The sequence below is a fragment of the Trematomus bernacchii genome, unplaced genomic scaffold (assembly GCF_902827165.1).
Source record: "Trematomus bernacchii unplaced genomic scaffold, fTreBer1.1, whole genome shotgun sequence".
NCBI lineage: Eukaryota > Metazoa > Chordata > Actinopteri > Perciformes > Nototheniidae > Trematomus > Trematomus bernacchii.
This window is the reverse complement of record NW_022987803.1, coordinates 4,056,080-4,078,881: the sequence shown is the minus strand read 5'-3', so window position 1 is coordinate 4,078,881 and position 22,802 is coordinate 4,056,080. Positions and strand designations below refer to the sequence as shown.

The window sequence follows — 22,802 nt, the reverse complement described above, 5'->3', positions numbered from 1 at the left end:
ATTGCCAAAAGATCATTTTGGTAAAAGGGATATCTTCCAAAATATAATTCAAATTGGAGGAAAACAATTTTATCCAACCATATTTGTACAAATATGGAAGGAAAATAAACATTTTGTATTGATTTTTTAGTTATTGGTGTTTTAGTTATTAAAGGTCACTTTTATTTAAAAGTTAAATTGCATGCCGTTTTATTATTATTTTTAAATCTAATGTGTCTTGTCATTATCTCCTCTCCAGCTGATTCTGAGTGCCAACCATGAGAAGATGGAAGCTGAGGTGAGAAGCCTGCGCTGTAAACTCGACACAGAGAAGACGAGCTTCAGAAAGATGCAGAGCGATCTCCAAAAAGAGCTGAATGTGGTATTTGACGAGAACACAAAGCTCACCTCACTGCTGGATGGAAAAGTACCACAAAGTACGTTCAAAGTCAGGTGTTATAAGAGTAGACATTCAATCTGTGGAATGAGATCAGAGTTGTAAGATGTTTTCTGTCCCAGATCTGATAGACAGCATGGAGCTTGAAAGGAGAGTGGCCCAGCTGAGCAGAGAGCTGACGGTGTCTCAGGAAGCAGAGGGAGAGCTCAAAGCTCAGCTGGAGGAGCTGGCCTCTTTCCAGACTCTTCCAGAGAAGGTGGACAGTCTGATGAAGCAGGTGAGTCCTCCATTCATCCTCCATGGAAAGTAGGACATCAGAATCAGTCGGGTGTCGCTGCGGCTTAATCCAAGATATACACATGGATTTATAAATACAAAAATTGTTTGGTTGATTTAATAAATAAAAACTCATAGTAACTCTGAAAAACCCCTGTTCCGAACTTTGAAAAGTCTTAGTCCGACTATTAAAATAGTAACACTACTTAATATACTATAGTCCCAATACTTAAAGGTCCCATGTCATGCTTTTCCGGTTATTACCCGTCCCCTTGTGTGTTATGTAGATTTTTATGCATGTAAACGGTCTGCAGAGTCACAAACCCTCAAAGTACACCCTGTAGCGAGTAAAACTCGAACACAGAAAAGACCTGTCTATGCTGCCCCAGAACGCCTCGTTTGAGATTTTTCTTTTTCCATTTTTGTCTTCCGGGAACCAAGTGACGTATATTTGTATGTATGTTTATATAGTCTTAAAGTAACGACCGGTCAATCATAACACAACCACTGACTGACGAGGCGGGACCTGAATGGCTAAAATGCTACTATTTCCAGCTTAAGACTCATTCCTGCATCTAGACAGCCGTGGTCTGCGTGTTAAGCCCTGAGCCTATTTTTCAGGTCTCAGACTCGAAAATGACATTCCCAGAACAAATGACCATATCTTCCCTTCTAAAAGGGTTAAATTAATAATCTTTTTTCTCAAAGTAATGATACACCTGTGAGTTGGATGTAGAAGAGTCAGAATCAATATAGATGTTTTTTATTTTAAAGAAAATTCAGATTGAACATAGTAAAAAAACTGTAAATGATAGTGTCCGTCCAAAAATTCTTTTTTACTTATAGTGAAAACTACCCTTGGATGATGGTAAGGTAGACTAAAAGCTTTAGGAATCCAAAGTACAACATATAATAAGTACCCTGTATCAAGATTGATGCAAAACAAGTGACATTTGACCTTTTTAGAGAGATTTAGCAAAAAGAAACCACTTCTGGGGTCATTTGGGTGGATTTTCCATATCTCTGGCCTACCTTGCTCGATTTTGATGGTTGACACCTCTTTCTGACCGTAACGGACCGTCCACACAGCAGCGTTAAAAAAATCTTGGAGGTGGGCGTATCTGAAGCTAGGGGATTTTTTGCGAGCAAGGCACCAACAACCAATCACATGAATCTCCCGCCCCCGACATACGAAGCAAAACAGTTTGAAGTAAACTGGATATAAACTCCCCAAACAGGCGAAAACATGCCACTGTCTCTGCCACCTCCCTCCATGCCTGGCTCCTCCGGTTTATATCCCGGTAGGTAAATAGGGACTGGTCATAAAGCACCGGGTGATTCCCTACCGCTAATTTCTCCTCCATTTTTTGGAATATGAGGAAATGACCTGCGGTATGTCTCTCCCAGCATAAACGCGGTTTGATTGGCTAGTGCTTGAACTGTCAGATTTGCATACACGGGATTTGATTGGCTGACGCTTCCACCTCAGCTTCAAAAGTTGAACATTGCTCAACTTTGAATCCTGAAAATCCTGAAAATCTCCGCTCACCTGCCCACAATGCAGTTCGGCGAAAAGTGAGGCAAATGACGTCACCCCATTCAAAGTGAATGGGCAGAAGCGTTTCAAGATTTTTTTAACGCTGCTGTGTGGACGGTCCGTAAGAGCCAATAGAATCGAAGGGGGAGTCCCCCACACACACTCATTGTGAAACGAAAAGGTGGGGGCTTTGCGCATGTAATTTTGCATCAGAGTGAACCTATCTCTAGCTTTATTGCTTATGGATTATCAGAAATCATTTCAAAGGGACACAGACACATTGGATTAACTTCAGCAGCGTTTTTATCATTTTAATGCCATTGAAGACCACTTTGGAGAGACTACAGAGCCAAGGTAAAAATGTTAGCATTTTTAGCTACCTAGCGTCACCTGTTTTGATGTCTGTTTTTGTTTATAACGTCGCAAATTCGTATAATTCAGTGATAATGAGGGTACCCTTCGATTCTGTGTCACCTCACGATGTGAATCGATGTCATGGATGTGGAGAAGAGATAAATAATAAGGTTTTGTGAGTGATTTTCGGTGCAGTAATCTGTTAGCATTTTTCGCTCGTTGCTAATTCAGAGGCTCAGTGTTAGCATTGTGGGTTTTCTTTTGAAAAATAAATAAAAATGATCAGTTAGATGAGTTTCTTCCCGTTACATGGATATAAAACATTCATAGTTTATTAAATGAACATGCCCTCAGACACTGTTTCCTGCAAGATGTTGCGGCGGTGCCCCGGTACCGGGGTCTCTCGGGCTTAACGGGTTAATAGTTTGTTTTTGCATTTAAAGTGATAGAAATGACAAAACAAGCCTCCCCCTTGCCTCTCCTTCAAAAATGTTATTGTTTTTTTTCGCCGGGCGCAGAGCTTTCGAAAGCCCTGGGGATCTGCAAACTTTGTGTTGCTCACGTTACACAATCCCACCAGCCCATTGCAACTGAGTTTTTTTCCTTCTGAAACCTCTAGCTGGATGAGCTGTCTGAAGAGCTGCAGAGTGTGCGTGCTGAGAAAGAGACTCTCCTGTCTGAGCAGAGTGCTGCTGCTCAGAGTTCTGTAGAGGAGATGGAGAAGCTGCTCTCTGCAGTCACATCTCTCACTGCAGAGAGAGACCAGCTCCAGGGAGAAAATGTAGACATGGTGAGTGACTACATTGCTGTTTGATAATAGTCTGTTTGCGAGCTCCAAGAGTCCTATTATGAACCCGGAAATGTTGAGTACCCCAAAGTTTTATGTTAGAAATATATAGTAGGGGTCCCTTAAGGCCCCTACACCCCAAGCCGATTTTGGCCGTCGATAGATGTCTGGCCGTCGATGAGCGTCCTGTCGCCCTACTCAGATTGGTGTGTCCCGCACCGTCGTGTCTTTTTGGCCGAAATCACTCTGATTGGCTGTTCAGCTTAGCGAATCAGAGCATGAAAAGCGAAACGGAAGTGAAGAAGGCACACACAGACGTCTATTATTTTTCATTTTCATCTCACCTGGACGCAAGAATTTATTTTAAATCATGGCGATCTGGAATGAAGAAACCGAAGACCAACTCGGTTGCCACGTAATTTGCTTCCACACTTCCTGCATGAGGTGGACAATAGCTTCTTCAAGTATTTAACGGACAGGACCCTGGACGATGTGGCTATTTTTTTTTAAATTGTAGGCCTATTACTTAATAATTTTTTATCTTATTGTATTTTAGTCGATTGTTTACATTGTACAGTTCTACATTTGATAATAAACCACTTTTTACCGCTACTGCAAAATACAAAACTTTATTTCGTACCTTCATACTACAGCCATTAGATAACACACCATTAGAATGAGGATACAATTAGCTATACTACAATAAAAGTCAGAGGATACAGATGTACATGATGATACATCATTTGCCTGTCAGTGTTATGATGTTGTATATTAATATAATCTTGGATTATAATTACTGATGCATGGAATGTGGTAGCAGCAGTATATATTGAGATATATTTTTTTTAATCCTCTGGAGCAGAGAGGAGCTGTGGATTATTGTTATTGATTAATGCATCAGTGTTTCTTAGGGTCAAAAATACTAAACCCACAACTTAAAATGAAAGCGTTTAGTTTATTTAAAAAAAGAGCACATGTTCAATGTGAAAAGTGACAGTAGATATAGATTAGTTGCAATTTGGCAACACCTTGAATCTCAGGGGGGGGCTCCGTTGGCGGGGCTCCGTTGGGGGGGGCTCCGTTGGCGGGGCTCCGTTGGCGGGGCTCCGTTGGCGGGGCTCCGTTGGCGGGGCTCCGTTGGCGGGGCGCAGCGTCCCCTCCAAGACGATGGTAGGGGAAACACTGCAGCAGTTTCTATGTGCTGTGGACAGTGTTGTAGTCAAGTCACCAATTCACGAGTCCAAGTCACTCTCGAGTCACCACTCTTCGAGTCCGAGTCACCAAGGGAGAGTCGTAGTCGAGTCCAAGTCCGAGTCACCAAGGGAGAGTCGTAGTCGAGTCCAAGTCCGAGTCACCCAAGGAGTGTCCGAGTCAAGTCTGAGTCATCATTGCCTGTGTTCGAGTCCTTGTCCAAGTCCGAGTCACCCAAGGAGTGTCCGAGTCATCATTACCTGTGTCCGAGTCCAAGTCCGAGTCACCTAAGAAGAGTCCAAGTCAAGTCCGAGTCACAAGTCTTCATGTATTAATCTTCATGGATATATGTGTTGAAATGTAGCTGCTCCTCTACATTGCTTTTATCCTGTCATGTTATACTAATCTGTCTATTGAACTGCTGTGAAGCCAGTTTGGCTACAAGTCTTGTAATAGGTGCTATACAAATATAAAGCTTATATTATTATTATTGTAAATGACCTTTAATATGTCTAACTATATTTAAAAGGAGTTACCTTTTTAGAGAAGTGATTATATTTGTATGCCAATATTTTCCTATGGTAAAGTTTTCGTTTTGCACTTTTATTTTGATAGTAATAAGATCGGGACTCTTATTTTGAAGGAACTTTTACCGGTTAAATCGGTTTACTGATAAAGATTTAGCCCCAGAAAGCACCTGGCTACTTAGCATGCAAAATGACGTCATTCTGCATGTTAAGGTCATTCTGCATGTTAAGTAGCCGTGTGCTTTCGTGTTATCGGCTGAATCTTTATTTATTGATTAGATCACGTTACTCTGATGATAGTGTTCAAGACAGCCTATATGTCTGAACTCGATCCTTAGAGTAATGTGTTACGGAGCCTTCTTCAATATTGTTTCCACATAACGAGCATTTTGCGCTGCTCTTTCCCAATGTGGAAGCAGAATGTGTGAAAGCATACAGCACGATGCAGGGTGTGTCTCTAGACATCTTTAGACTGGAATAGCGGGGCCCAGTACTGAACTCTCCTCACAGGTGCACATGCCAGGATAGAGGACATCAGACTCCAGAGAAAACTTGCTCGAGTCCAAGTCGGTGCGTCAATGTACAAGTCGAGTTCGAGTCATCGTGGGGGGAAAAATTCACGAGTCCGAGTCCAAGTCAGCGTACGCGAGAATTCATGAGTCGGAGTCCAAGTCATCGTGCGCGAGAATTCACGAGTCCAAGTCGCGTCAATCAGTGCGCGAGTCGAGTCACGAGTCCCGAAAATCGGCACTCGAGTACTCCATCTCTGGCTGTGGACATGTACTATACATTTCTAACATAAAACTTTGGGGTACACAACTAAACTATATTGTTAGAAAAACAACAGATTTGTTAATTTTCTCATTAATTTCTCATTTATAATGTTGACCAATTAACAGTCTCGTCCTTTGACACAAATGAGATATTTTTATATGTTTAAAATATTCTCTGTGCCAATTTGTTCACAAATTTAAGTTAAGCTTCCATGTTGCCAGCCTTTTTAAATTCACAGCCCTTGCTCTAAGTCACCTCTTCTCCAGCTTTATTTTCCTGGCTATAAAAGTTTCCTTTGGTCAAAATTATTCCTTGTTTATTTACAATATTGTCTCTTATTTGTAGGCAGTTGAGACACAAATTATTCTACAGTCTCTTCAAGACGAGATGCAGCAGCAAAGGACCAAGCACTCCGATCTGGTGAAACTCTACGAGCAGAAGGAGTCTGTTTTAGGGGAACATGTGAGTGACGTGTCTGATCTGCAGTCTTTCAAAAGCAGTCCTTCTTTGTCAGTGTTCTGACTGTCAGTTTGAAATCTTCCCAACAGATGCTGAGTTTGTCACAGGAACTTGAGAGTGTGCGTGCTGAGAAAGAGACTCTCCTGTCTGAGCAGAGTGCTGCTGCTCAGAGTTCTGCAGAGGAGATGGAGAAGCTGCTCTCTGCAGTCACATCTCTCACTGCAGAGAGAGACCAGCTCCAGGGAGACCTTCAGGAAAATGTAGACATGGTGAGTTACCATGTGACACAGGGCCACTTACAGAAAAACATACGAAAGGCTGGGCCACTCACTAACTAAGTGAAGTTATAGGTTAGCAAAATAAATCCAATGTAGGTACATTTTTGCCAGATATTTTAATCAGCCTACATCGCAGCTCTCCGTAGGGTTTCATTTATTTTGTTACAATAATTCCTTAACACGGAAGCCTCAGATTGCTTATAAGTGGAAATATGAAGGGTGTATTTCAAGCTTGTTATAGAAAGAAGTAGGGATGGGTACCGAGCCCCGGTATTAAAGGAGCCCTGTGGCTGAATTATTAAAGACCGTGGTACCGTTAAACTCAGACGTTATCGGTCTTTTTATCGGTACTGGAGACATGTCATGTGTATTATTGCTACATAAACATTATATTGCAGTCTTAGTGTCACCAACTCCGTTTCTAATATGCAAAAAAATAAATAAAATGCGTCTATGATGTATTTTCGATCTTTCCAATCCAGACGAGAGATCTCTCTCCCCTGTCTGTGTGCGAGGGGGCGGGGCAGTTTATACACACGCAGCTGCTACATGCATGCAACACATACACACGGAGGAGATGGCGGAGAGAACTAAGTGCCCCAAGGTGTGGTTAAACTTTACCTCTCGATGTGGCTGGACAATGCTCGTTACCAAAATTGCAATAAGAGTTTAGCATGTCAGGGCGGTAACACAAGCAATTTGTCTAAACATTTAGCAAAAGTGCACCACATTCAGACAGAGAAATGCACAGTTTTCGACTTTCTTTCTCTGTAGCCCCATCCCGAGTCCATCCCCTTGATGTAAAATATTATTTATTTAATTTAAATAAAAAGCAATGTTCATTTTGTTTACAATTTGTTTAGTTAGTTTACCTTATTTTTTTCTTCCAAAAGAACCGATAAGAGTACCGTTAAAGGACCGGATCGATAAGCGGTATCGATAAAAGTAGTAGTACCGTTAAAACCTTAACGATACCCATCCCTAGAAAGAAGTTATCTGGCTTTTTTTATCAACAAAGATTTGTCAGAAAATGTTCTCAACTTTAATTGACTACATTTAATTGAAAATGTGGCACACATGAATACTGTGCAATATATTTTTACATATATATTTCATAAGTACAAGCACAAGTATCATGAGCCAGCGGCGGCGGCATAATCAGCAGCGAACCGCTTCAACACGTATATTTCGGTGTATTCACGGCATTCATTTTGTTATTCTACAGTATTGTCGTTTTATAGTTATTTGTTAATGTAACCCAATTTGTGTTCTTTGAAATTGAAAAGGATATCGCATTGTGTTTGTTACTTTCGTTGCAGTTGAATATGTCTTAAGTGTAATTTGGCTTGGCTTCCTATTTATGGACATCCTTTTATTTTGAAGGAGAGTTAGCGCAGTTGACAGGAAGTTGTTGTTGCTTTGGAAACAACGTGACGGGATTAACGGAGAAAAGTAATATCTACATATAAAGACGGAGAAAGTAAACGATAACGTTTATGGTTAAGTCTTAGCACCCCCCGAAGAGGCACACGCTCTTACGTTGATATTGAAGATTTCAATTAATTCAATTTGAGAAAAAAAACGTGGAAAAAAAACAAACAAAACGAATATCCGAATAACGAAATTGAAACCCGAATAGTACTCCAACAAACGAATATTCAGATATATATATTATATGTTGTACTTTGGATTCCTAAAGCTTTTAGTCTACCTTACCATCATCCAAGGGTAGTTTTCACTATAAGTCAAAAATAATTTTTGGACGGACGCTATAATTTACAGTTTTTTACTATGTTCAATCTGAATTTTCTTTAAAATAAAAAAACATCTATATTGATTCTGACTTTTCTACATCCAACTCACAGGTTTATCATTACTTTGAGAAAAAAGATTATTAATTTAAGCCTTTTAGAAGGGAAGATATGGTCATTTGTTCTGGGAATGTCACCTGAAAAACAGGCTCAGAGCTTAACAGGTTAAACTGTTTTTGTTTTTTTTACTGTCCTATAGTACACATTGGAATGATGTATTGCTTTATTTTTTACAACTAGGCTATATTAAATAGATAAAGGTGTGCTCTTGCTCTCTCGCTCTGTCTCGCTCGCTCACAGAGGCTGTGGGGATGACGGCTTGCAATAAAAAATAATAATAAACATAGGCCTATTTGCTAACGGGATTTCGAAAAGTGTCACGGTTTCACATGTGTGTTCACATGAGAGATTTTTACATATGTCTGTAAATTATTTAGGTTTCAGTTTTGTGTGTGTGAGCAGGCTCGGATTGGCCATCGGGAGATTCAGGACTTTTCCCGGTGAGCCGCTGCCGTTGGTGGGCTGCTGCCTTCGGTGGGCCTCTGGCTCTGGCATAGGTGGGCCGTGGACTTTCACAGCGTGATTTTTAAAGTTCCGTCGGGACGTGTTCTTTGGTGTCAGTTTGGTGTGTAAGGACCTTTATACGTAAATATGTGTCCCCGCTGTGTAACGGAACTCACAAAGTGTCAGAAAATAAACGCTCTCTTTTCCTCCGTACCCACATCTCTAAAAACGGGGGTATAACGGAGCTGATCCAGGTTTGTGTCCGATAGGACGTAATATCGGAAATGTGGGCGGGCTTTACACCCACGGCCCTATCAGAAACGTGGCCACCAGAGAATCAGCCATTCAGGGCTGAAATAGAGGGATATGAGGGATGTCTAAAATGTATGATCTGTTTGGTATTTTGAGCAAAACACTTTATGTTTTTTATATATCTGATACCCATAATATATGCCTAGAAATAACTTGATAGGAGATCTTTAAATCTTGTGAAAGTCCACCGCTGTTGCAAGTCTCCGGCTGTAACAGTCCACTACCGCCCGCGAGGACCCAGGTTCGATTCTGGCCTGAGGTCCAAAAAAAATCTCACGTCCATTCGCGACCCACCTATCACATCTCTGCGCCCCACACTTTGAGAAACGCTGGTGTAGCCCAAACATAAATTATTTTTTTCCCAAACAGATGATTGAGAATCAGGAGGAGCTGAGGACAGCCCTGGAGAAGAACCGCCAACGGAGGGAGACGATCAAACAGCTGGAGAATGCACAGACATCCCAACAGGAAGCTCCTCCCAACGAGACCAGTGCACAGATAGAGGAGCTGCAAACACTTGTAAGACTTCCTTAATGCTTCTGGAATACTCTTTTTTTACTAAATGACATTTTGTAGGATACTCTGACAACAACTCTGTGCTTACTTCAGCTTTAAAGTATTCATTGTAAAATCTTTTCTTAATTCTTAATTCTTCTTTTCTGATTCTTAATTTGATCCTTACTTCATCAGAATCATGTTTGTTCTACAAACTCCTTTAACCCCACCTTTGTTGTCATCTTAAAGCATGTTTTTACAAGTCTCAACAGAGGAGTTACCTCAGGTTTACTACAAGGCTTTGATGGACATCAAAAAATCATGTTACATTTAGTAAAACTGGACTTTATATTTACTAATTATCACCTCTTCAGGAACAAGTGGTACAAGAAATGTAAATGCAAGCTGTAAGTAACTTTGTACAAAATAGATCTTCACTTGAACACTTGTGGTGGTAATCTCTTTCAGATGATGGAGAACCAGGAGGAGCTGAGGGTGTCTCAGGAGAAAGTGAGAGTTCTCCAAGATGAGATCAGCGCACTGAAGAGTCAGAAGGCAGAGCTGGAGAGCAGAGCGAGTGATGCAGAGATTACCCTCCAGCTGCAGGAGCTGCACAATCAGGCAGGACTACACTCTTTTGAATCAATCCAGTGAATTTAGACACAATCTTAAGTGAGGCATAATGTGCAGTGAGGCGGTCATTATTGGAATAAGAACACCCAACCGCTTCACGTAGGGCTCCATGATCAACCTGAATCCAATAATGACCGCCTCACTGCTCATTATCCCGCTTATTACACGCCCACATACTAAATAAACGAACAACTTTACTCCGAAAACGTATTAAAGGTGTCCTATCATGCAAAATGCACTTTTTGATGTCTTTAAAGGTCCTTACACACCAAGCCGATTTTCGGCGTCGATAGATGTCAATGAGCGACGTGTCGCCCTACTCAGATTGGTGTGTCTTGGTGTGTACTGCACCGTCGTGTCTTTTCGGCCTTGCCGACACCTTCCGCCGCCGATTCGACACGTCGAATCGGGAAGGCCGTCGGCCAAAGAAATCACTCTGATTGGCTGTTCAGCTTAGCGAATCAGTGCATGATAAGCGAAAAGGAAGTGAGGGACCCAAACAAACTATTAAGAAGGCATATCTGAGATTTCATTTAACTCCAGCCCTCGACACAGGTTCGGGAAAGCCCCATGAGCTTCTCGCTGTAGAGTGAAAATGGAACACACACGCTATTTGTTGTTTGTTTATATCACGCAGTCTGTTCTTCTTCTCTCGGTGTATCACGCAGTCTGTCTTCCGGTTGTTGCCTCTTTTGAATGACGAATACACACTACCGCCGCCTGCTGGTAAGGAGAGTTATTGCCACTCACGCATGCGCAGTTCGTACGTGCAACTTGGCCGTCGGCTGAAGTCTTTGCGGTGTGTTCCAGTGCGAAAGATGGCCAAGACGTGAGGCGACGTTCCGTCGGGACGTGTTCTTTGGTGTCAGTTTGGTGTGTAAGGACCTTTATACGTAAATATGTGTCCCCGCTGTGTAAGGGAACTCACAAAGTGTCAGAAAATAAACCCTCTCTCTTTTCCTCCGTACCCACATCTCTAAAAACGGGGGTATAACAGAGCTGATCCAGATTTGCGTCCGATATGACGTAATATCGGAATTGTGGGCGGGCTTTACACCCACGGCCCTATCAGAAACGTGGCCACCAGAGAATCAGCCATTCTCTAACAGGGCTGAAATAGAGGGATATGAGGGATGTCTAAAATGTATTAGACATATTTTTGAGCAAAACACTTTGTTTTTTATATATCTGATACCCATAATTAGGGCTGCACGATATTGGAAAAAACTGACATTGCGATTTTTTTCCCCCCCCTGCGATATATATTGCGATATGAAAACATACAGGAATTGAAGAAAAGACCGTTTTTTTTCGCAAACCATCCTTTCTTGAACTTTAATGCTATACAATTGGTATTTTTTTTAACTATATTTAACCGGAGTAAGGATTTTAGTCACGGACGTCTGGATCTTAAGTTATCAGAGCAACAAGCTGAGCTAGCTCGGTTAGCAGCGCCGATCTGCCCTGGAGAAACACATGAAACTACTTTATTCAGTGTTTTTACCTTTAATCACCGGATCCGTTTGATTTAGAGATTTGATTGTGGTTTGCTGTGCATGCAGAGCCTGCATGTCACTCACTCAAGTACCCCTGACATGAGAGCTGCGCAAGTTTTCCTTTTGTAGCAAGCAGCAAAATAATTGTAACATGACGTGTTTGAGTTAATTTGCCTACTTAATAACCTCTATAATGTCGGAATCAACCAATCTGAATCGAGTATTCAACTAGGCCGTGAAATGATGATTGATAACCATCTGAACTGAATGATGATTTTCTTTGTTTTCACATCACTGTTTATTTGAAATAACAATTAGGACTATATTTTAACTTAACAGATTCAGACACTGTCTGAGGAGCTTGAGAGTGTGCGAGCAGAGAGAGACGCTCTGCTGTCTGAGAGGACGCCCGACACTCACAGTGAGGAGATGGAGACGCTGCAGTGCAGAGTGACGTCTCTCAGTGAGGACAGAGACCAGCTGCAGGAGATCCTGGAGGGACTGAGGCAGGAGAAGCAGCAGCTCAGAGACCAGCTGGAGGACAGGATGGAGATGGTTAGTTAAAATGGGTTCTTCTAAAGAAAGAAATATTAGTTTATGACTGATTATTTTAGATCTTTTTAGAAAGGGGGGGAAAAGAAACTAACGTTTTTTTTTTTGTGCAGGTTGCCCAAGCCGAATGTGAGTTTAACCAGCCAGAAATACTGACCTCAGAACTGCATGTTGCGGAAGTAACCAACCTTCAGAAAGAGGTAAAAGAATAATACTGAAGTCTTCTGATGTTGGCTTAGGTCTCTTCATGGTGTTTTTTTTATAATAATAAATAATATTAATAAATGCCATTCGCATCTTTAAAATCCCTGGTTCAATATTCAAAATACTGAATGGGCCAATTTTCCTCCTCAGATAAAGCAACTGCAGGATACTTTACAGACTGTCAGTGAGCAGAAGAGCCTGCTCGAAGTCGATCTGCAGCGTAATATGGAAAAGGTGAGGGGGAGTGGTCCGTGTCTGAGATCTGACACTTGGTGGTTTAAGTGTTTGTGTGTTACAGAGCGTTTGCTCACATTTTTATACGTTTTCCTATTCTATGGATGATTGGGAAATATTTGATTGTTATTTATTTTCCTGTTTTTAGGCTACAGAGACTGAGAGCCTTCTACATTCACTTGAACAACAACTTGAAGAGCACAATCAGAGAAACATCGACCTGGAAACACTAAGCCTAGAGCAGCAAGCTCAGCTACAACAACAGGTTTGTTGCTTGCAACATTTTTCACTTAAGCTATATGTTTAGTTTCCCTTTTCAGAAGTATGTTGTTTTATATATAAACTGTTCTCTTATGTTCAGGTTGAAGAAACTCTGCGCAGTCTTCATTCTCTTCAAGAGGAGCTCCAAGAGCAGAAGCAACATCGCTCTGAGCACCTGAAGCTCTGTGAGCAGAAGGAATCTGAGTTGGATCAACAGGTGAGATGACATTTTAATAAAGAACATGTCTTCAAACTGATCCTCTATTGTACATGTTCTGATAAGAAGTTTGAAATCTCCCCATGTCAAACAGATCAAGGATCTGACGGAGCAGCTTGAGAGTGTCCGTGCAGAAAGAGATGCGCCGTTTGTGAAGGAGACCAGCGGTCAGAGCTCCACAGAGGAGATGGAGAAGCTGCAGAGCAGAGTGACGTCTCTCAGTGAGGACAGAGACCAGCTGCAGAGCAGAGTGACGTCTCTCAGTGAGGACAGAGACCAGCTGCAGAGCAGAGTGACGTCTCTCAGTGAGGACAGAGACCAGCTGCAGGAGACCCTGGTGGGACTGAGGCAGGAGAAGCAGCAGCTCCGAGACCAGCTGGAGGACAGGATGGAGATGGTAAACACTGAGTACTATAGTTTGAGATTCTTGTATATACTGACCAGTCCCACTATAATCAGGCCCAGTTTCTTGGGGAAAATTCCTGCTGGGCCCCCGGATTATTTTGTACTCTCCCGAAATAAAAAGCTAACGTTGGGCTATAAACTACAATACTGTTGCATTTCTTTACATCAGGGGTGGGGAACCTACGGTCCGCGAGACCATTTGATACGGCCCTCGAGGTCATTTATAAACACACGAAAAAATTAAGAAATTAAAGAAATCTAGACCGCAAAATAATTAAACAAGCGAGCTCCTATTTTTCTTGGCCAAGGACAGGTTCCTTGAACACAACACGAGCGTAGCGTGTCATCACGTGGTGTAGTGCTGACGGAGAGCCCCAGAACGCCGCTCCGGCACTTCAAAAATTGCAGTACACATAAGGAGCTGTACACATGCCGCAGTTTTTGCGTGGCTGTGTCTTTAGTTGTAAGCCCAGTGACGATCTGTTCCTCTGTCATATGATCATATAGACCAGCGCTCCCCAACCTTTTTTGCACCACGCACCGGTTTCATGTGAGAAAATATTTTCGCGGACCGGCGATCAAATTGTGGGGGGATAAATATGACATAATACAACCTGTGATCCTGTTTAACTGGTTATTGTGTTAACTGGTTAGCTATTTTCCATTGGGTTGAATGTTGCAATCAAACACACCACAAAGGCATATAATTGCAACAAAAACAAACGTGTCTACGGCACCGCGGAACAGACGATTAGATAACAAGCAAGTAAAGTAGCGTTTTTCAAAGCATGGGTTCAGACCTTAATTGCCTCGGCTATAGTTCAATCGATTTTATTTATTTATTGCAGGCTTCATTTATATGCTGCAGTTTACAGATAATCTGCCCGTTCAAACACTGACTCAACACAGTTTGCTGTCTCAAAGTCTCTCGCACATCCGCAAAAGAAGGAAGTAATCAAAGTAAATGCGTAAGCAGATCTAACCAGTTGAACACCGGCATAAAAACAAATATAAAGTGCATAAAAATACAACTCACCATTACGCTGAATTAGTGGGAGCCCTGAGCTTGTGTCTCTGCAACAAGCCGGTCCAATCTACGGGTAATGGGAGACAGATAATGGGTGTTGCACTCATTTTTTCCAGCTTGTTTTTAGCGGGGCTTTTTGTGGGTTTAATATTAACCGCTCTATCGAAATCAGTCGGAAGTCGCAACGGCTCATTTAAAAATAAACGTGGATTTGCGTAAAAAAAAATGTGTTTCTCGGGGTTCGGGTGTTTTGTTTGATTTTAAATAAACAAAGTCTTGGCTTTCAGAATATGAAACTTTTATTTCCAAAATCACACGATAAATACATGTTTGAAGCTTGTAAAGGGAAGATGACCGGCACTTCTCACTCGCACTGGGCTCTTCCGAATCGCCGCTCCCCCTCCCTCCGGAGGTAAAGGCGTATAGTAATCATAGATAACACGGCAGGTTCCGTGACAGTTTGTTTTCATCTGATTTCAAATAAACAAAGTCTTGGCTTTCAGAATATTAAACTTGTTTTGGCAAATTCAGATGATAAATACAACTTTGAAGCTTGTAACGGCATAATTACAAGCGGAGAACGGAGCAGCAGGCATAACAACAGCCGGTGTTTCTCGTGAGTGTTTTCCCCGGGAAACAAACACAATACACACAAATGCAAAAATACACAAACACACACACACTCTCGCAAGCTTCCCCCAGACCAGTAATCCAAACTGAAGTTACCTACTGTAGCTCCAGTTTCTATGAGTATTGGCGTAGCCCTCTAAGGCTATCGCTATTGGGTAATCCCGCTGCGCAGGGGGATTACCCAATAGTAATAATTGATGATTTTCTTTGTTTTCACATCACTGTTTATTTGAAATAACAATTAGGACTATATTTTAACATAACAGATTCAGACACTGTCTGAGGAGCTTGAGAGTGTGCGAGCAGAGAGAGACGCTCTGCTGTCTGAGAGGACGCCCGACACTCACAGTGAGGAGATGGAGAAGCTGCAGAGCAGAGTGACGTCTCTCAGTGAGGACAGAGACCAGCTGCAGGAGACCCTGGAGGGACTGAGGCAGCAGAAGCAGCAGCTCAGAGACCAGCTGGAGGACAGGATGGAGACAATGCACACTGAGGTTTGTGACCAGTTGCTCTGCCCTCTGTTTCCATCCCCCATGTCTGTTTTCATCAGATATATTAGTAGTTGGGTATGCTGTCACCCAGCATGGCGTTCACACAGTTTTATGACCCCCATAAAAGAAAAAATAACTGAGAAGAACACCTTTTCTTCTCTGAGCTGTTCAAAATGTCTTTTGAGTTTGGAATTGTTTAGCAAGTATTTGGAGGATGATTTATCAATACATATATGCTTCGACAGATGGCAACTCTCAATATGTCTCTCCAAATTGTCACTGAGCAGAAGAGGAAGCTGGAAGATGATCTACAGCAGAACATGACTATGGTGAGAAAACTCCACTTTATAGGAGAGTCCAAGTTGCAGGGTGCGTACGGGTGCTGGAAATCCTTGAAAATGCTTGAAATTGTACGAGGTGTTTTCAAGGTTTGAAAAGTGCTTGAATTTTGGGAATGGTGCTTGAATTTGGGATAAAGTGCTTGAAATTGTAAATGCTTTACTTCGCTTTTTAGATTAAAAGAAAATAAAGAAGTCTGAGCGCGCTTAATTGCTTCGCTTTTACATAAAACAGCTCCGCTCCGGCATTCCCGCGCTATGCGCGTGACCTGCAAGTGTTTTTGTTACGTGTGTGTGACCTGGGCATTCTGATGAGAGTGATAGATGACAGTATGCCAGGAGGTTGCCGTTTCAACGAGCGTTGGCTAGCAGAAGACAAATACAAGCCATGGCTAAGACGAGGGTCAAGCGAAGCCCAAGAGTAGCCTCCTGCAAAGTGTGCAACAATAACGATGCGAGAGTCTGCGCTGACGAGCCACACACCACACAAAACGTACGCTGCAGTAGAACATTTTAGATTAGGCTATCGTTGCATCTAAAATACATGACACTTTTCTCTGTGCGCGGCAAAACAAGCTCGCCAAAATGGCTTCACTAGTCTGGCAGTATTTTAAGTGTCCGAAAATGACAATAAAATAGCGGTATGCAACGTGTGTGTGAAGCAGAAATTCTGCAGCTCCACCCGCTGTGACGGACCGGTGAGCGGAGCAGAACACACATTAAGAGTTAGACCTAACACACTTAGCTATTTTATCTACCTCCTGGAACAAGCTAAACTAGTTATAAATATATTTATTCTTCACTGTCGGGTCACTGTACTGGATCAGTGAGCTGCAGGAGATACTGACGGGCTGTCAGGAGAGAGAGAGGGGGAGAGAGAGAGAGGGGGAGAGAGAGAGAGAGGGGGAGAGAGGGGGGAGGAGAGAGAGGGGGGAGAGAGGGGGGGAGAGAGGAAAAGAGAGCGATATCGGTATCGGCCGATACTGATTCCGGCGATCGGCTCCAAAATTGGCGATCGGAGCATCCCTAATAATTGTATATGATATGTTTTATAATGATTGATCATGAAAGTGTTATCAAAGCTGGTGAAGTTGCAGCTAGTTTGAATGACTTTGTATACTACAGAGTAGCTTGTGAATTTACTCCAGGTGGAACTAAAGTCTGATTTAACACTTGATTATATTTCACATCATTCATCCACATCTGTAAAGTAACTAAAGGTATTAAATACATGTAGTGGAGTCAAAGTACACCATTTACCTCTGACTTGTGTTTACTGCCAACCTAAAAGTACCTCAAAAATAGTAATAAATAATATATTGAAAAGTTATTTGGCTGATTGTTTTATATTGGCTCAGCCCGGTTATATGGGATGCCCAGTCTACGTACAGATGGGTCACACATTTTGAAATATTAAACTTAGTTTTCTTTTCTAACATTTTTAATTTTTCATCCTCATGTAGAATGCTATTATGAAACACACATTTGGTTGTTTATAGCATAAAGAACATCTGATTTAATGTGAGGTAGGGAAATAATCATTTGAGTATAAGTATGTGTATATCAATATGTAATTTACAACAGCTGTAAGATGCTTGAAAAGCTTGAAAATGCACCTTGAAAATGCTTGAAAAGTGCTTGAATTTGACTTTGGAAAAGGTGTAAGAACCCTGAAGTTGGCTGTGTTAAGTTTAGATGATTTATTTGTGCCTTTACTGGTCGATTGAGTTATAAAACATGCAAAGTTTGTCATTTTTCTGCTCCTGATAACAGATGCACATTTAAGTTTCTAAAGATACACATTTTTTCAAAGGCTTCCACAACACAAGAGCTTCTGAAGACCGTCCAAGAGAAGCTGTGTGAGCAGCAGCAGATGAATTCTGAGCTGGACAAACTGTGCTCTTTAGATCAACAGGTTGGTGTCCAATAATCACTTTGTTATGAAAAGCAAGAATATACTTTTATAAAACTGGTTTTCAGACTAAAATTATCTGCTTCCTTCCTCACAGAAGAAGACTCTAACTGATAAACTGGAGAGCATTGAAGCAGAGAGAGACGCTATGCTCTCTGAGAAGGAAAGCAGCGGTCAGAGCTCCACAGAGGAGATGGAGAAGCTGCAGAGCAGAGTGACGTCTCTCAGTGAGGACAGAGACCAGCTGCAGAGCAGAGTGACGTATCTCAGTGAGGAGAGACACCAGCTGCAGGAGACCCTGGAGGGACTGAGGCAGGAGAAGCAGCAGCTCAGAGACCAGCTGGAGGACAGGATGGAGATGGTAAACACTGAGTACTATAGTTTGAGATTCTTGTATATACTGACCAGTCCCACTATAATCAGGCCCAGTTTCTTGGGGAAAATTCCTGCTGGGCCCCCGGATTATTTTGTACTCTCCCGAAGTAAAAAGCTAACGTTGGGCTATAAACTACAATACTGTTGCATTTCTTCACCACAACACCGCTAAGCTAAAGACGGCTAATGTTTGGCGTGCTGACGCATACGTAGTAGTTTCATGTAGACCAGTGGTCAACAACCTTTTTAAGCCCAAGATCCCCGACCTCGGATCTTGGGCTTAAAAAGGTTGGTGACAGGGAATGTCTCAAAGATACGTCAATCAAGTGGCACCTGCTAACGGGGTGGTGGATGAAAAAAAAACATTATTTCTTTACTTTTCTTTCTTTTGTTACATTTTTTTACGGTGAGCGATCTACCCGCACCACGCTCGCGATCGACCGGTTGCTGACCACTGATTTAGACACTTGTTAGCAACCGCGGTTTTTATGACACATAGAAGCTTTGGACATTCATCAGTGGAGTGTTTACTGATGTGTTTTATATCGTAGAACTAATTGTGAAAATCCATCAAACTTATGGTAACCAAAGACCTTAAAAAACAAGGGAACCTAAAGTAGTAAAATGGCTACTCGTGCAGCTAAATACTTAAGTGAATACATTTGAGACAATATAACGCTCCCAGAGTGCAGGTCTGTTAGTGCTGCCCTTAGTCTGCAAAACCAGATCAGGAGTCGGAGCGTTCAGCTGCAATGCTCCCTTTCTCTGGGACCAACTTCCTGTTTTTATCAGGGAGGCAGGCGGGTGTCCAACATTTTAAGAGGGTTCTAAAGACATTCCTGTTTAATAAAGCCTGTGTTTAGAACTAGTTTCAGATTACCCTATGTTTATCTTCTTGAGTCCTACATTTTATGGTATTTTATTGTATTTCTACTGTATTTTTGTTGTATTTTATCTCATGTTATTTGTTTTTTGTCGGAGAACAAATCTTGAAAATCTATTAAACTTAAGTAAACCACAGACCATAGATGCAGCAGCTCAGAGCTGGAGGACTGGGTGGAGTTGGTACATGGGCACAACTTTAAAGGATTGCTTAATAATGCCTATAACCGTCCGCTTTTTTCGTTCTGCTAAATTATGTTCCCTACCAATTCCAGGTCTCAGGCACCAAGGAGAAGCTGAGCGAGCAGGAACAGCTGAACTCTCAGCTGAGAGAGCAGGCTGAGAGAAGAGAACAAGAGACCCAGCTGCAACAAAGGGTAGGTGTCATTCATTAACTCCCATAGTTGTAACAGAATATTCCGCATTTTGGAAACCAGGCATATTCACTCTCTTGCCAAGAATTATGGGAAGGTTAATGTCCCTGTCACTGTAAATAAACAGGTTTAGAATAGGGCTGCACAATTTGGAAATAACTAATTGCAATTATTGTTGACTGATATTGCAGTTGCGATATAATTTGCAATAATAGAGGGAATTACCTTTTTCTTCTTTTTTTACTTAGTTTTCATTTCAGTTTCAGACTCATTATACAGACATATTCACATTTTAGTCAACAGTTTTTTTTCATTTCCATTTAGTTATATCTACAGAGCCAACATATGAAAGAAAACATGAGAGAAAATAGTACAAAAAGAAATTCCCCAAATAATAGACATCAAAATAAAATAAAATGATAATTTTTAAAACATTCTTTAAATTCTTATTGGAAGATCTATTTAAATAAAGTTCTTTATCAGAAAACGTTTAATGTTAATGCTAACACCTCGCAGCAGGTTTGTTAACACTCATACTTGTTTATAATAAATGTAAAGTTTCTGAAAATCTGAAAATGAGCTGATCAGATTTCGGCCACTTTGTGATGTCACAAATGTTTTTTGGGTTGTGCAACCATTAGCCAATAAGCAACCAAGGTATCACCTGAATCTCCTCCGAGAGCACCATTGTGTTCTTTTTAACAGGACGGTTGTATGGCATGCTACAATGCATGACGGTTTGGTATTTCGAGGCCAAACACTATGTTTAGTATACAAACCCCAATTCCAATGAAGTTGGGACATTGTGTAAATAAAAACTGAATACAATGATTTGCAAATCCTTTTCAACCTACAGTATATTCAATTGAATACACGTCAAAGACAATATATGTAATGTTCAAAACTGATCAACTTTATGTTTTTTTGGTAAATATGTCGCTCATTTTTTATTTGATGCCTGTAAACACGTAGCAAAAAAAGCGGGGGACACAGCCATGTGTTACCCATTATGATTCATCATCTTAACAACACTCAATAAGCGTTTGGGAACTGAGGACACTATTTGTTGAAGCTTTGTAGGTGGAATTATTTACTATTCTTGGATTCTCTGAATCTTTTGATGACATTATGCAGGGTGCGTACGGGTGCTGGAAATCCTTGAAAATGCTTGAAATTGTACGAGGTGTTTTCAAGGTTTGAAAAGTGCTTACATTTTGGGAATGGTGCTTGAATTTGGGATAAAGTGCTTGAAATTGTAAATGCTTTACTTCGCTTTTTAGATTAAAAGAAAATAAAGAAGTCTGAGCGCGCTTAATTGCTTCGCTTTTACATAAAACAGCTCCGCTCCGGCCTTCCAGCGCAATGCGCGTGACCGGCAAGTGTTTTTGTTAAGTGTGTGACCTGGGCATTCTGATGAGAGTGATAGATGACAGTATGCCAGGAGGTTGGCGTTTCAACGAGCGTTGGCTAGCAGAAGACAAATACAAGCCATGGCTAAGACGAGGGTCAAGCGAAGCCCAAGAGTAGCCTCCTGCAAAGTGTGCAACAATAACGATGCGAGAGTCTGCGCTGACGCCACACACCACACGAAAGGTACGCCAGAGTAGAGCATTTTAGATTAGGCTATCGTTGCATGTAAAATACATGACACTTTTCTCTGTGCGCGGCAAAACAAGCTCGCCAAAATGGCTTCACTAGTCTGGCAGTATTTTAAGTGTCCGAAAATGACAATAAAATAGCGGTATGCAACGTGTGTGTGAAGCAGAAATACTGCAGCTCCACCCGCTGTGACGGACCGGTGAGCGGAGCAGAACACACATTAAGAGTTAGACCTAACACACTTAGCTATTTTATCTACCTCTGGAACAAGCTAAACTAGTTATAAATATATTTATTCTTCACTGTCGGGTCGCTCATTACTGGATCAGTGAGCTGCAGGAGATACTGACGGGCTGTCAGGAGAGAGAGAGAGAGGAAAAGAGAGCGGTATCGGCCCGATACTGATTCCGGGCGATCGCCCCAAAATTGGCGATCGGAGCATCCCTAATAATTGTATATGTTTTATATGATTGATCATTGAAAGTGTTATCAAAGCTGGTAAAGTGCAGCTAGTTTGAATGACTTTGTATACTACAGAGTAGCTTGTGAATTTACTCCAGGTGGAACTAAAGTCTGATTTAACACTTTGATTATATTTCACATCATTCATCCACATCTGCTAAAGTAACTAAGGTTATTAATACATGTAGTGGAGTCAAAGTACACAATTTACCTCTGACTTGTGTTTACTGCCAACCTAAAAGTACCTCAAAAATAGTAATCAATAATATATTGAAAAGTTATTTGGGCTGATTGTTTTATATTGGCTCAGCCAGGTTATATGGGATGCACAGTCTACGTACAGATGGGTCACCACATTTTGAAATATTAAACTTAGTTTTCTTTTCTAACATTTTTAATTTTTCATCCTCATCTATTATGAAACACACATTTGGTTGTTTATAGCATAAAGAACATCTGATTTAATGTGAGGTAGGGAAATAATAATTTGAGTATAAGTATGTGTATATAAATATGTAATTTACAACAGCTGTAAGATGCTTGAAAAGCTTGAAAATGCACCTTGAAAATGCTTGAAAAGTGCTTGAATTTGACTTTGGAAAAGGTGTAAGAACCCTGATTATGGACTGTAGATGATGACATCCCTAAATTCCTTGCAATTGTATGTTGAGAAACATTGTTCTTAAACTGTTGGACTATTTGTTCACGCAGTAGTTCACAAAGTGGTTCATTGGAGTATGTATATCTGAGACCTAGAATATATTTTTGAAAAAGAGTATAATAGGGGACCTTTTTTAAATATCTGAAGTGTATATAGGGTTGAAGCAAAAAAACTTCCTATGGATGATGTCGCTTCAGAGGCTAAACTTGGATCATCGTTGTGACTCGTTCCCAATAAGCAGTCCGTACTGAGGTTAAGTTTCAAGATGTTCAATAGAGAAAATAAACAAACAATAAACAAAGTAGAACCATACGGTCAATAAAAAGGATCTGAGCCAAATCACCCTTTTTCTCTTTCCACGCAAACCC

At 41.3% G+C, this 22,802-nt stretch overlaps 2 protein-coding genes across 12 annotated transcripts in view; one reads left to right on the top strand and one right to left on the bottom strand.

The window, feature by feature from the left end:
- The window catches only part of cenpe (centromere protein E), a 158,632-nt gene that overhangs the window by 24,711 nt on the left and 111,119 nt on the right, over nt 1-22,802 (top strand). For 6 of the 11 annotated variants that reach the window (XM_034150560.1, XM_034150562.1, XM_034150566.1 and 3 more), the window contains exons 22-38: nt 239-416; nt 499-653; nt 3,163-3,333; nt 6,168-6,284; nt 6,371-6,550; nt 9,556-9,705; nt 10,150-10,302; nt 12,150-12,365; nt 12,476-12,562; nt 12,717-12,800; nt 12,949-13,065; nt 13,162-13,278; nt 13,373-13,675; nt 15,607-15,834; nt 16,077-16,160; nt 17,983-18,084; nt 18,179-18,442. In XM_034150560.1, the coding sequence (XP_034006451.1) occupies nt 239-416; nt 499-653; nt 3,163-3,333; nt 6,168-6,284; nt 6,371-6,550; nt 9,556-9,705; nt 10,150-10,302; nt 12,150-12,365; nt 12,476-12,562; nt 12,717-12,800; nt 12,949-13,065; nt 13,162-13,278; nt 13,373-13,675; nt 15,607-15,834; nt 16,077-16,160; nt 17,983-18,084; nt 18,179-18,442 (2,706 nt within the window). The remainder of the gene's footprint in view (nt 1-238; nt 417-498; nt 654-3,162; nt 3,334-6,167; nt 6,285-6,370; nt 6,551-9,555; nt 9,706-10,149; nt 10,303-12,149; nt 12,366-12,475; nt 12,563-12,716; nt 12,801-12,948; nt 13,066-13,161; nt 13,279-13,372; nt 13,676-15,606; nt 15,835-16,076; nt 16,161-17,982; nt 18,085-18,178; nt 18,443-22,802) is intronic. The other 5 variants (XM_034150556.1, XM_034150561.1, XM_034150559.1 and 2 more) reach the window with 5 other exon arrangements.
- Nucleotides 1-22,802, bottom strand: part of ddx51 (DEAD (Asp-Glu-Ala-Asp) box polypeptide 51) — a gene marked incomplete in the record, with an annotated part of 100,730 nt that overhangs the window by 42,921 nt on the left and 35,007 nt on the right.